This window comes from Anomaloglossus baeobatrachus, chromosome 1, assembly GCF_048569485.1.
Source record: "Anomaloglossus baeobatrachus isolate aAnoBae1 chromosome 1, aAnoBae1.hap1, whole genome shotgun sequence".
Classification (NCBI taxonomy): Eukaryota; Metazoa; Chordata; class Amphibia; order Anura; family Aromobatidae; genus Anomaloglossus; species Anomaloglossus baeobatrachus.
In genome coordinates, this window is record NC_134353.1 from 924,061,926 (window position 1) to 924,076,688 (window position 14,763).

The 14,763-nt window shown below is 45.1% G+C and overlaps 1 protein-coding gene across 1 annotated transcript in view; it reads left to right on the forward strand.

The window, feature by feature from the left end:
- The window catches only part of ALPK2 (alpha kinase 2), a 224,640-nt gene that overhangs the window by 152,133 nt on the left and 57,744 nt on the right, over window positions 1-14,763 (forward strand). Inside the window, exon 9 of the mRNA XM_075327957.1 lies at window positions 77-165. Coding sequence (XP_075184072.1) covers window positions 77-165 — 89 coding nt within the window. The remainder of the gene's footprint in view (window positions 1-76; window positions 166-14,763) is intronic.

Here is a 14,763-nt window from a genome sequence, read left to right on the forward strand (position 1 = left end):
ATAAGGATATACTGTATGGTAGACTTCTTTGCTTGTTTTTCGGATTTGTATTAAATGAACATATGTTACTTTACAGGAATGTCATGTACAAAATACCGCTCGGGAATATGCCAAGATTTACGCAGCAGAAGCTGAACAGCTGGAGGAGTTTGGGAAGGTTCCAGAGTAAGTGATATCCTAATCTTGAGTATAATGACAGCCGGCTTGTGTGCAAACCAAGCATTTCTGACCCCTGCCCAGTGCTAAAATGACAATACCACCCCATAGCTTCCAGATAACGAGCTGATACGTGCACTGTCGGAACAAGAAGATGCCGGAAAGATAATCAGTTCATTAAAAACACAAAACATTACGTGAACACGGCTGCTGAATAATTAATAGTCCTGTAAAGTGGTACGGGGCGGTAATCGTGGCGGGCTAGGTCTGTGTTTCGTATACGTTACATAAAAGAAGGGGTCCTGGTTGGGTGTATGCTCTTGTACTAAAGAGGCAGTACGTCCAAGCAGGCGGCATGTGGCCAGGACCAGATCTCAACAAGGTCCTTGAGAGGGACCATCGGTTCTTTAAAATCATTGCTTTACGCACAAGATAGCGGGCACATGTCATTTCATTAGCGCACATCATCTTTATACACAGTCTGTTTACTCCTTCCACTTCTCCTGTTCCAGCCTCCACTACTCTCCCTTGTTTCACCAGAAGCCAGGCGAGCACCACAGTACAGTCCATGAAAGTCATATTTTCCTCCCGTGATTCAGCGTCAATATGGCCAAACCTAGCTTGCTGACACTTGGGGAACTACCACCCAGGGCACTCATTTTATTTCACGTTCTGCTCCATCCTGACCCATTACCTTTGAGAGTTGTAAACTCTGGACCGTTCTGCAAGGCGTCCTCTCTTTGGACCTGTCTCCATTCAGTCCCTAAAGGCCGCTTTACATACTGCGATATCGGCACCGATATCGCCATCGTGCGTACCCGCCCCCATCGGTTGTGCGACATGGGCAAATCTCTGCCCGTGTCGCACAACATCGCCGGACCCGTCACACTCTTACCTGCCCTGCGACGTCGCTGTGACCGGCGAACTGCCTCCTTTCTAAGGGGGCGGTTCGTTCAGCGTCACAGCAGCGTCACTGACCCACCGCCCAATAGAAGCGGAGGGGTGGAGATGAGCGGGACGAACATCCCGCCACCTCCTTCCTTCCGCATAGCGGCCAGGACGCAGGTAAGGAGATGTTCCTCGTTCCTGCGGTGTCACACAGAGCGATGTGTGCTGCCGCAGGAACGAGGAACAACTTCGTTACTGCTGCAGTAACGATATTTGAGAATGGACCCCCATGTCGCCGATGAGCGATTTTGCACGTTTTTGCGACGATGCAAAGTCGCTCATAGGTGTCACACGCAACGGCATCGCTACAGCGGCCGCAAGTGCGTCACAAAATCCGTGACCCCAAAGAGATCGCTGTAGCGATCTCGTAGCATGTAAAGCCTGCTTTAGTCCTTCAGTCAGTCTTCTGACCTGTCTCCACCAGATAGCTATGTCTCTCGGTTAACTCTCTCTCTATGATCTCGCAATCCTCTGTTTTGGTCTCGATGTCCTCACATTGCTGGGACACCCACGGCATGCTGCACTGCTGCTAGCCAGACCTTAGGTCTGTTTCTGTAATTCGTTGGGTCCTATCTGATTGTTCTGACACAAACTGTCCTCTATCCCTGCACCCAAGTCTCTCCCACTCTGTCTTCCCCTATATCAATAATATGACATATCACAAATCCCATTACATATCATAACAACATTGGTGTCTTCAAGGGGAACGTAGGCAGCCCCATCGAAAAACCTCGGACCAATATTCCGGGATTAACGGTGCATCAACTTCACAAAAACTGTTTGCAAAATAGGCAGAGAAGCTGTATATTCAGAGAATGAAAGGGAAGTAGGAAACCGAAAAGAAAGCAGATTGATATACACAAGAAACCAGGGAGAAAAAACATAACACGTGAAGACACAATATGACCAGTAATGGATCATCTTCTCTTTATCCAGATTTAATCCGTGTTAAAATCTGGTTTTGAGATTAAATATCCAAATTGCCTCTCTATTTAGTAGGACCCTCTTTAGATTACCACCTCAGTGAGGTCTATAAACCCCTTAAAGCACCACTTAAGCATTTTTTTTATTGCACCTCTGGAGTGGTGCTTTATATCTAAGTCCCTTGACCCTTGTATTACACTCATCCTGTGTTGGCTTCACCTCCGATTGCCGCTGCTCCGGTCAGTCTCCTGTGAGTTGGCACCTGCCAGCCGCTCGAGTGTTTCATGGAGTGTGCTGGAGGTCACAACTCAATACAAGTCTATGAGAGTCTCTTTCTGGCTCTCATAGAGTTATATTGAGACCTTGTGATGCAATTTCTGACTTCCGGCCAGTAAGACGTAAAGACACAAGATGGCGCCGAGGGACCAGAGTGATGCCGAAAAAGCATGAAAACGCCGGAGGTTGAGTATAATACATGGATGGGGCAGGGGCTTACATTTAAAGCGCCACACATATATCCATGATCGAGGAACATATTCACATCTGTGGGTAAAATTGCAAAAGTTTCACTTCCTGCGCCACTCATTATTGATCATCCATGTGCACTGCTTTCCCCAACCACAGGCTGTCCTGTCATCTGTGATTGGTTGCAGTCAGATGTCCCCCAGCCTGCGTGACACTGTCTGACTGCAACCAATCACAGGCGCTGTCTGCGAGTCAGTATCATGGTTTAAAAATAAAGAAAATATTTGACGTAGGGTCCCCCGTATTATGATACTCAGCACAATAAAAGCAAATGGATACAGGCTGCAGCCCCCAGCCGTGCACTTATCTTGGCTGTGTATCAAAATAAGAGGAATCGCATGCGGCTTTTTTTTTAATTATTTATAATTTATATAACCTGACCTCAGGTGACCTCAGTAAACTCATTGACTTGCATCTCCTGGCAGAAAACCATGTTTTTTTGCCAAGAGGTGCAGATTTGGTGCTGAACTTTTTACACCATATTCCTGCACCCAATCTACACCTCCTGGCAAAAAACCTTATCACTACCGCATGTGGTTTTTATAGGTTTTTTTTTTTTACCAGGAGATGTATATTGGGTGCACGAATATGGTGTGAAAATTTCTTCACCAAATTTGCATCTCTTTGCCCAAAATTGCAGAAAAAAAGGTTTTGGCACCATTTCAATGCAGTTTTCTGCCAGGAGATGCACACTTGGTGCTGAAATGTCTGCACCAGGTTTTAAACACCAAATTTGCACCTCCTGGCAGAAAAAAATGGAGGGTTTTTTTGCAATTTTTGGCCAAGATATTCAAATATGGTGATTCATTTTTTACACCATATTCATGCACTCAATCTACACCTCCTGGCATAAAAACCACATGCAGTATGATCCAGTAGTGATGCATTTTTTGGCTGGGTATCAAAATTGGGGGGACCGCACACCGATTTTTTTAAAATGATTTATTTAAATATTTTTTTTTAAAAAAGCCGCATGTGGTTCCTCCTATTTTGATACACAACCAAGATAAGCGCATGGCTGGGGGCTGCAGCCTGTAGCTTATGCTTTATCTGAGCTGGGTATCATAAAATAGAGGTACCCTACCCCAATTGTTTTATTTTTACTGTACGATAGACACACACTGTGCCTGTGATTGGAAGCTGTAAACTGACAAGCTGCCACTCAGGGTGGAGGCGCATTTGACTGCAACCAATCACAGGTGCCGGTGGGCAGGGAAAGCAGTGCATATGCAATTAAGGCTAATTTGCGGGCCCGAAAGTGAATGGGTGACCTGGAAGCAGTGTACAGCCACAATGGAGCCTCCTATCCACTTATCCCTTCTAGCAACATTTTTAATCGCCGGATTCCGGTCCCCATAGATTTATATGGGGACCGGAATCCGATCCGGAATCGGATTTTAAAAACCAAATCACCAGGATGCGCCGATCCTGGTTATCTGTGAGTCCGCTCATCACTACCTATGGACAAAGCTAGAGTTGTTATTTAAAAAAAGCAGGCCATTTTTTGGAATCTCATACAACGGTGTTCTTAGCAAATCTGACGTGAAGATTCATGCAAAGGGATTATAATGGGGCCTTGCGTGAAGCACGATTATAAAGCGAAGCTCCGGTTGTTTATCAGAGTCTCCGTTTAATACTGCAGCCCTTTGATCTGTGTATACAGTAGCCCTGTTTTCATTCCCGATGTCCCGGGTAAGGACTCTCTGAAGTAGAAGGAGTTGGGTTTTTTTTGCCGAGGGATCATGGAAGATTTGCTGTTCTTAGATGTCAGATGTGAAAAGGTTGGTTGTAACCCAGTCTGTGTGTGACTCGCCTGCGGGACGTGCACCTGCGCCTGTCCGTCAGCAACACCAAGCTACTTGAAATGGCAGCAAAGCGTCGGAACACATTTCTAACATTTCACTGAGGGATCTGGAGGACGAAGGGTGTAGCATCCGCCACCATCAAGGAAATCGGCATCTGCAGGAGGTCCCTTTGGCCACAGAGTCCCAGTGGACCCTTCTTCGCTTTCAATTTCTCCTCCTTGCCTTCAAAGAGCTATGATGTTTTTATTTTTTGGTCAATAAGAGCTGGATGAGGACAGATAATTTTGAGATCTGTCTTTTTGGAGAGAAAAAGTGACCATAATACAGCACAAAATACTTAAAGGGAACCTGTCAGGTCCCTTATGTGTTCTAACCTAGAAGCAGGGTGATGTTTGGCCTAGTAACCCCTTCCTACCCATCCCTGTGTTGTAATAGTGTGTAATATGAATGTATAAAAATATGTTTTATCACATACATTTTGCCTATGTAGATGAGCAGGGGCTCTAGCCCCATGGGCGTTGCATCGCCCTGTGGACGTTTGCATGGTTTCCGGGGGCGTGATACCTTGGATTTACATGAGTGACGTCACCATTGCTCCTTGAGATCCCACGCGTGACCACTTACCATTCTTGCAGCCTTGTTATCCGGGCGTTTGCTTCTAGGCTTCAGATGCGTACTGCGCATGACCGGAACCACAGGAGTCTTCTGAGCATGCGCAGAGCGCGTCTGACGCCGAGAAGCATGCACCTGGATAACAAGGCTACAGGAATGGTAAGTACGCATGCACGGGATCTCAAGGAGGGACAGCGACGTCGCTCATGTACAGTAAACCCAAGGTATCGCGCCCACAGGGGCATGATACCACGGAAACCATGCAAACATCCACAGGGCGATGCGTAGATTCATCTACCTGTGTAGATGAATCTCGTACAGCAGTGGGGGTGCTGCCCTCATCATGCACTATGGTCCAGTAGAGGACATTCCTCTTGTCCTAGTACTTGACCACCAGCATGTTGTTGCTACATTGGGCTCTGTCCTCACCCTTTCTTAATAGCTGCTCAATTAGCGACCTAGGGAGGCCCCTCTGGTTTATGTGCACGGTACTGCAAGCTGCGCTAGCTTTAGAAGAGATGGACTTGAAAAGTGGAATACTGAAATGATAGTTATTTACGTAGAGGTGATAACAGTGAATGCACCAAATCCCACACAATTTTCCCACTCACTCCCAGGACAGAGAGGCATTCAGGTGGTTGAATCCGGGTGTCCTTCCTTTCATAAAGCCTAAATCTGTGGGTGTACCCTTATGTCATACCTTGGAAATTAAGCTTCCTCTTGAAATGCATTATTCATTTGTTTTGCATGCTTATATAGCGCCATCATATTCCGGAACGCTTTACAGAGATCATCATCACTGTCACAATTGGGGCTCACAATCTAATTTACCCATCAGGATGTCTTTGGAGTGTGGGAAGAAACCGGAGAACCTGGAGGAACATCATGCAAAGATGGGGGGGAACATATAAACTCCTTGCAGATGTTGTCTTTGGTGGGATTTAAACCCAGGACCCAACCACTGATACACCGTGCCGTCTATGAGGGACTCATCTACTCAGAATTCCCTTTGGGGAATGCACACCTCAACAAATTAGTTGCTGAAGTGACAAATGATTGGCAGAAATTTGAAAAGTTGGTCAAAGTTGGAGTCTCCTCAGGGTTGAACATTGTCGTTCTTTTCCAAAAATTTGTGAATGGCTTCGAAACGTTTACGGGCCATAGCCATGCGGAACACTGGAGTGTTCTATAAAACATCAAAACTCCAATAATGCCGAACCTCTGGCTTCTTCACTATCCCAATGTGAAGGACAAGGCCGACCTCATCTTTATAAGTGGGAGAATTGCACAATTGGTGGCTGACTAAATACTTTTCCCCAGTGTAGTTAGTGATGGGTAAATAGTAACTAATCATGTACGGATTATTCGTAACGAATCCCAAAGTACTATTCCGGTATTCATCCCAAATAAAGAACCTAATGCAAGCCAATGGGGAACCCCAGCATTTTTCTTGCCGTGCTGAATTCTAGAATAGTACTCGGTATTCTGTTCAAATAATCCGAACACAAATTATTACAATTCGCCCATCTCCAAATATTACTGCTCAAAAAAATAAAGGGAACACTTAAACAACAAAATGGTATTTTAGTGTTCCCTTTATCTTTTTCAGCAGTATACACTGTTTACAGAAATATTAGGCAAGTTGTATTTTAGAGGATTTTTTTTATTATTGATCAACAACTATGTTCTCAATCAACTCAAAAGACTCCTAAATATTATTACTTATCATTATTAATAATAATAATAATAATAATAATAATAATAATAATAATTAATAATATTTATGAATCTTTTGAGTTGATTGAGAACATAGTTGTTGATCAATAATAACAAATCAAAGCTTAATATTTTTGGCAGTTGGAGTGGTTTTATTTTTATATTTGGCTATCTTAGGGGGATATCTGTTTGTGCAGGTAACTATTACTGTGCAGAATTATTAGGCAACTTAATAAAAAAACAAATATATTCCTATCTCACTTGTTCATTTTCAACAGGTAAACAATATAACTGCACAAAATTTAGAAATGAACATTTCTGACATGCAAAAACAAAACCTAAAAAAATTAGTGACCAATATTGCCCCCTTTCTTTATGATGACACTCAGCAGCCGACCATCCATAGATTCTGTCATTGCTTGATCTGTTTACGATCAACATTGCGTGCAGCAGCCACCACAGCCTCCAGACACTGTTCCGAGAGGTGTACCATTTTCCCTCCATGTAGATCTTACATTTTATGAGGGACCACAGGTTCTCTATGGGGTTCAGATCAGGTGAACAAGGGGGCCATGTCATTATTTTTTCATCTTTTAGACCTTTACTGGCCAGCCACATGGTGGAGTAGTTTGATGCATGTGATGGAGCATTGTCCTGCATGAAAATCATGTTTTTCTTGAACGATACCGACATCTTCCTGTACCACTACTTGAAGAAGTTGTCTTCCAGAAACTGGCAGTAGGTCTGGGAGTTGAGCTTCACTCCATCCTCAACCCGAAAAGGTCCCACAAGTTCATCTTTGATGATACCAGCCCATACCAGTACCCACCTCCACCTTGCTGGCGTCTGAGTCGGAGTGGAGCTCTCTGCCCTTTACTGATCCAGCCTCTGGCCCATCCATCTGGACCATCAAGAGTCACTCTCATTTCATCAGTCCATAAAACCTTTGAAAAATCAGTCTTAAGATATTTCTTGGCCCAGTCTTGACGTTTTATCTTATGTTTCTTGTTCAGAGGTGGTGGTTTTTCAGCCTTCCTTACCTTGGCCATGTCCCCGATTATGGCACACCTTGTGCTTTTTGATACTCCAGTAATGTTGCAGCTCTGAAATATGGCCAAACTGGTGGCAAATGGCATCTTGGCAGCTTCACTCTTGATTTTTCTCAATTTATGGGCAGTTATTTTGCGCCTTTTCTGCCCAACACGCTTTTTGCGACCCTGTTGGCTATTTGCCATAAAACGCTTGAGTGTTCGGTGATCACGCTTCAAAAGTTTGGCAATTTGAAGACTGCTGCATCCCTCTGCAAGACATCTCACAATTCTGGACTTTTCAGAGCCCGTCAAATCTCTCTTCTGACCCATTTTGCCAAAGGAAAGGAAGTTGCCTAATATCGCACCCCTTATATAGGGTGCTGATGTCATTACACCGCACCCCTCCTCATTACAGAGATGCACATCACCTGATTTACTTAATTGGTAGTTGGCTCTCAGCCTATACAGCTTGGATTAGGACAACATGTATAACAAGTATCATGTGATCAAAATACTCATTTGCCTAATAATTCTGCACACAATGTATAATGTGATCAAAACCTATGTACCCGAAAACTGTATGAAGTCGCCAAGTCATCACACAGCTCCATTGATTGAAAACGTTATTGGTCTCAGAAAATAGCGACACAAAACTGTTTTTTGTACAAATTTCGTATTTATTTTTCACCACTTAAATAAAAAAAATATATATATAAATTTGGTTTATTGAATAATTGTACTGAACCAGAAAAGGGAAGGAAACATAAAAGCGCAAAAAGGGAAATTGGTATTTGTGGGAAGGGGTTAAAAAAAAATGAATAGTACGGTAAGTACCAACGTGAAGATTCTGGAGTGATGTACATGTGATTTCTGTTTCCTTCCATCGCCACCGTCCTCTTTGTTATCATGGAGGGCAGTACCTTATTGCATCCGGCAGATGTCACGGTTGTTATGCGCTAACACTAGAAAGTAGAAGCCGTGTTGTATCATAGATTTTCATTTCATTTTTTCCGAACATATTAAAAAATGCCATCATGAATAGAATTCTATGCTCGTGTTTAATTCTGCAGATGAACCCAGACAAGGTTGCATGAATAGAGAGCTGTCAATCAACCGTGCTCTGAAATAACAGAGGCGGCACGCATGGCGAAATCTACTGATTACTTTATATAAGGCTATATGGAAATTAATCTTAATCATTGTTTAATGAAAAGCTCTGCAACTTTCTGATATTTGCATCCCAAGTTACTGCTATTTTCAACATTTCTCTCCCAGTAATATAGGCTGGATGTGAGCTGTGCGTGTCTCTCCCAGTAATATAGGCTGGATGTGAGGTCTGTGTGTCTCTCCCAGTAATATAGGCTGGATGTGAGGTCTGTGTGTGTCTCCCAGTAATATAGGCTGGATGTGAGCTCTGTGTGTCTCTCCCAGTAATATAGGCTGGATGTGAGCTGTGCGTGTCTCTCCCAGTAATATAGGCTGGATGTGAGCTCTATGTGTCTCTCCCAGTAATATAGGCTGGATGTGAGGTCTGTGTGTCTCTCCCAGTAATATAGGCTGGATGTGAGGTCTGTGTGTCTCTCCCAGTAATATAGGCTGGATGTGAGGTCTATGTGTCTCTCCCAGTAATAAAGGCTGGATGTGAGCTCTGCGTGTCTCTCCCAGTAATATAGGCTGGATGTGAGCTCTGTGTGTCTCTCCCAGTAATATAGGTGTGATGTGAGGTCTGTGTGTCTCTCCCAGTAATATAGGTTGGATGTGAGGTCTGTGTGTCTCTCCCAGTAATATAGGCTGGATGTAAGGTCTGTGTGTCTCTCCCAGTAATATAGGCTGGATGTGAGCTCTGTGTGTCTCTCCAGTAATATAGGCTGGATGTGAGCTCTGTGTGTCTCTCCAGTAATATAGGCTGGATGTGAGATCTGTGGGTCTCTCCCAGTAATAAAGGCTGGATGTGAGCTCTGTGTGTCTCTCCAGTAATATAGGCTGGATGTGAGGTCTGTGTGTCTCCCAGTAATATAGCCTGGAAGTGAGGTCTGTGTGTCTCTCCCAGTAATATAGGCTAGATGTGAGCTGTGTGTGTCTCTACCAGTAATATAGGCTGGATGTGAGATCTGTGTCCCTCCCAGTAATATAGGCTGGATATGAGCTCTGTGTATCTCTCCCAGTAATATAGGCTGGATGTGAGCTCTGTGTCTCTCCTAGTAATATAGGCTGGATGTGAGCTCTGTGTGTCCCTCCCAGTAATATAGGCTGGATGTGAGGTCTGTGTGTCCCTCCCAGTAATATAGGCTGGATGAGAGGTCTGTGTGTCTCCCAGTAATATAGGCTGGATGTGAGATCTGTGCATCTCTACCAGTAATATAGGCTGGATGTGAGGTCTGTGTGTCCCTCCCAGTAATATAGGCTGGATGTGAGGTCTGTGTGTCTCTCCTAGTAATATAGGCTGGATGTGAGGTCTGTGTGTCTCCCAGTAATATAGGGTGGATGTGAGATCTGTGCGTCTCTACCAATAATATAGGCTGGATGTGAGCTCTGTGTGTCTCCCAGTAATATAGGCTGAATGTGAGGTCTGTGTGTCTCCCAGTAATATACCCTGGATGCGAGGTCTGTGTATCTCTCCAGTAATATAGGCTGGATGTGAGCTCTCTATGTCTCTACCAGTAATATAGGCTGGATGTGAGCTCTTGTGTGTCTCTCCAGTAATATAGGCTGAATGTGAGCTCTGTGTCTCTCCCAGTAATATAGGCTGGATGTGAGGTCTGTGTGTCTCTCCAGTAATATAGGCTGGATGTGAGCTCTGTGTGTCTCCCAGTAATATAGGCTGGATGTGAGATCTGTGTTTCCCAGTAATATAGGCTGGATGTGAGATCTGTGTTTCCCAGTAATATAGGCTGGATGTGAGATCTGGGTGTCTCCCAGTAATATAGGCCGGATGTGAGCTCTGCGTGTCTCTCCAGTAATATAGGCTAGATGTGAGGTATGTGTGTCTCTCCCAGTAATATAGGCTGGATGTGAACTGTGTGTGTCTCCCAGTAATATAGGCTGGAAGTGAGCTCTCTGTGTCTCCCAGTAATATAAGCTGGATGTGAGGCCTGTGTTTCTCCCAGTAATATAGGCTGGATGTGAGGTCTGTGTGTCTCCCAGTAATATAGGCTGGATGTGAGGTCTCTGTTTCTCCCAGTAATATAGGTTGGATGTGAGCTCTGTGTGTCTCTCCCAGTAATATAGGCTGGATGTGAGGTCTGTGTGTCTCTCCAGTAATATAGGCTGAATGTGAGCACTGTGTCTCTCACAGTAATATAGGCTGGATGTGAGGTATGTGTGTCTCTCCCAGTAATATAGGCTGGATGTGAGCTCTGTGTGTCTCCCAGTAATATAGGCTGGATGTGAGGTCTGTGTCTCTCCCAGTAATATAGGCTGGATGTGAGCGCTATGTGTCTCTCCCAGTAATATAGGCTGGATGTGAGCTCTATGTGTCTCTCCCAGTAATATAGGCTGGATGTGAGCTCTGTGTGTCTCTCCCAGTAATATAGGCTGGATGTGAGGTCTGTGTGTCTCTCCAGTAATATAGGCTGGATGTGAGCTCTGTGTGTCTCCCAGTAATATAGGCTGGATGTGAAATCTGTGTTTCCCAGCAATATAGGCTGGATGTGAGCTCTGCGTGTCTCTCCAGTAATATAGGCTGGATGTGAGCTCTATGTGTCTCTCCCAGTAATATAGGCTGGATGTGAGCTCTCTGTGTCTCTCCCAGTAATATAGGCTGGATGTGAACTGTGTGTGTCTCTCCAGTAAAATAAGCTGGGTGTGAGCTCTGTGTGTCTCCCAGTAATATAAGCTGGATGTGAGGTCTGTGTGTCTCCCAGTAATATAGGCTGGATGTGAGGTCTGTGTTTCTCCCAGTAATATAGGTTGGATGTGAGCTCTGTGTGTTTCTCCAGTAATATAGGCTGGATGTGAGCTCTGCGTGTCTCTCCAGTAATATAGGCTAGATGTGAGGTATGTGTGTCTCTCCCAGTAATATAGGCTGGATGTGAGCTCTCTGTGTCTCTCCCAGTAATATAGGCTGGATGTGAGATCTGTGTTTCCCAGTAATATAGGCTGGATGTGAGATCTGGGTGTCTCCCAGTAATATAGGCCGGATGTGAGCTCTGCGTGTCTCTCCAGTAATATAGGCTAGATGTGAGGTATGTGTGTCTCTCCCAGTAATATAGGCTGGATGTGAGCTCTCTGTGTCTCTCCCAGTAATATAGGCTGGATGTGAACCGTGTGTGTCTCTCCAGTAATATAAGCTGGGTGTGAGCTCTGTGTGTCTCCCAGTAATATAAGCTGGATGTGAGGTCTGTGTGTCTCCCAGTAATATAGGCTGGATGTGAGGTCTGTGTTTCTCCCAGTAATATAGGTTGGATGTGAGCTCTGTGTGTTTCTCCAGTAATATAGGCTGGATGTGAGCTCTGTGTGTCTCCCAGTAATATAGGCTGGATGTGAGGTATGTGTCTCTCCCAGTAATATAGGCTGGATGTGAGCTCTGTGTGTCTCTCCCAGTAATATAGGCTGGATGTGAGGTATGTGTCTCTCCCAGTAATATCGGCTGGATGTGAGGTCTGTGTGTCTCTCCCAGTAATATAGGCTGGATGTGAGGTCTGTGTGTGTCTCCCAGTAATATAGGCTGGATGTGAGCTCTGTGTGTCTCTCCCAGTAATATAGGCTGGATGTGAGGTCTGTGTGTCTCTCCCAGTAATATAGGATGGATGTGAGGGGTCTGTGTTTCTCCCAGTAATATAGGCTGGATGTGAGGCCTGTGTGTCACCCCCGGTATTATAGGCTGGATGTGAGGTCTGTGTGTCTCCCAGTAATATAGGCTGGATGTGAGGTCTGTGTCTCTCCCAGTAATATAGGCTGGATGTGAGCTCTATGTGTCTCTCCCAGTAATATAGGCTGGATGTGAGCTCTATGTGTCTCTCCCAGTAATATAGGCTGGATGTGAGCTCTGTGTGTCTCTCCCAGTAATATAGGCTGGATGTGAGGTCTGTGTGTCTCTCCCAGTAATATAGGATGGATGTGAGGGGTCTGTGTTTCTCCCAGTAATATAGGCTGGATGTGAGGCCTGTGTGTCACTCCCGGTATTATAGGCTGGATGTGAGGTCTGTGTGTCTCCCAGTAATATAGGCTGGATGTGAGGTCTGTGTCTCTCCCAGTAATATAGGCTGGATGTGAGCTCTATGTGTCTCTCCCAGTAATATAGGCTGGATGTGAGCTCTATGTGTCTCTCCCAGTAATATAGGCTGGATGTGAGCTCTGTGTGTCTCTCCCAGTAATATAGGCTGGATGTGAGGTCTGTGTGTCTCTCCAGTAATATAGGCTGGATGTGAGCTCTGTGTGTCTCCCAGTAATATAGGCTGGATGTGAAATCTGTGTTTCCCAGCAATATAGGCTAGATGTGAGCTCTGCGTGTCTCTCCAGTAATATAGGCTGGATGTGAGCTCTATGTGTCTCTCCCAGTAATATAGGCTGGATGTGAGCTCTCTGTGTCTCTCCCAGTAATATAGGCTGGATGTGAACTGTGTGTGTCTCTCCAGTAATATAAGCTGGATGTAAGGTCTGTGTGTCTCCCAGTAATATAGGCTGGATGTGAGGTCTGTGTGTCTCCCAGTAATATAGGCTGGATGTGAGGTCTGTGTTTCTCCCAGTAATATAGGTTGGATGTGAGCTCTGTGTGTCTCTCCCACTAATATAGGCTGGATGTGAGGTCTGTGTGTTTCTCCAGTAATATAAGCTGGATGTAAGGTCTGTGTGTCTCCCAGTAATATAGGCTGGATGTGAGGTATGTGTCTCTCCCAGTAATATAGGCTGGATGTGAGGTCTGTGTTTCTCCCAGTAATATAAGCTGGATGTGAGGTCTGTGTGTCTCCCAGTAATATAGGCTGGATGTGAGGTCTGTGTTTCTCCCAGTAATATAGGTTGGATGTGAGCTCTGTGTGTTTCTCCAGTAATATAGGCTGGATGTGAGCTCTGCGTGTCTCTCCAGTAATATAAGCTAGATGTGAGGTATGTGTGTCTCTCCCAGTAATATAGGCTGGATGTGAGCTCTCTGTGTCTCTCCCAGTAATATAGGCTGGATGTGAGATCTGTGTTTCCCAGTAATATAGGCTGGATGTGAGGTATGTGTCTCTCCCAGTAATATCGGCTGGATGTGAGGTCTGTGTGTCTCTCCCAGTAATATAGGCTGGATGTGAGGTCTGTGTGTGTCTCCCAGTAATATAGGCTGGATGTGAGCTCTCTGTGTCTCTCCCAGTAATATAGGCTGGATGTGAACTGTGTGTGTCTCTCCAGTAATATAAGCTGGGTGTGAGCTCTGTGTGTCTCCCAGTAATATAAGCTGGATGTGAGGTCTGTGTGTCTCCCAGTAATATAGGCTGGATGTGAGGTCTGTGTTTCTCCCAGTAATATAGGTTGGATGTGAGCTCTGTGTGTTTCTCCAGTAATATAGGCTGGATGTGAGCTCTGTGTGTCTCCCAGTAATATAGGCTGGATGTGAGGTATGTGTCTCTCCCAGTAATATAGGCTGGATGTGAGCTCTGTGTGTCTCTCCCAGTAATATAGGCTGGATGTGAGGTATGTGTCTCTCCCAGTAATATCGGCTGGATGTGAGGTCTGTGTGTCTCTCCCAGTAATATAGGCTGGATGTGAGGTCTGTGTGTGTCTCCCAGTAATATAGGCTGGATGTGAGCTCTGTGTGTCTCTCCCAGTAATATAGGCTGGATGTGAGGTCTGTGTGTCTCTCCCAGTAATATAGGATGGATGTGAGGGGTCTGTGTTTCTCCCAGTAATATAGGCTGGATGTGAGGCCTGTGTGTCACTCCCGGTATTATAGGCTGGATGTGAGGTCTGTGTGTCTCCCAGTAATATAGGCTGGATGTGAGGTCTGTGTCTCTCCCAGTAATATAGGCTGGATGTGATCTCTATGTGTCTCTCCCAGTAATATAGGCTGGATGTGAGGTCTGCGTGTCTCTCCCAGTAATATAGGCTGGATGTGAGCTCTGTGTCTC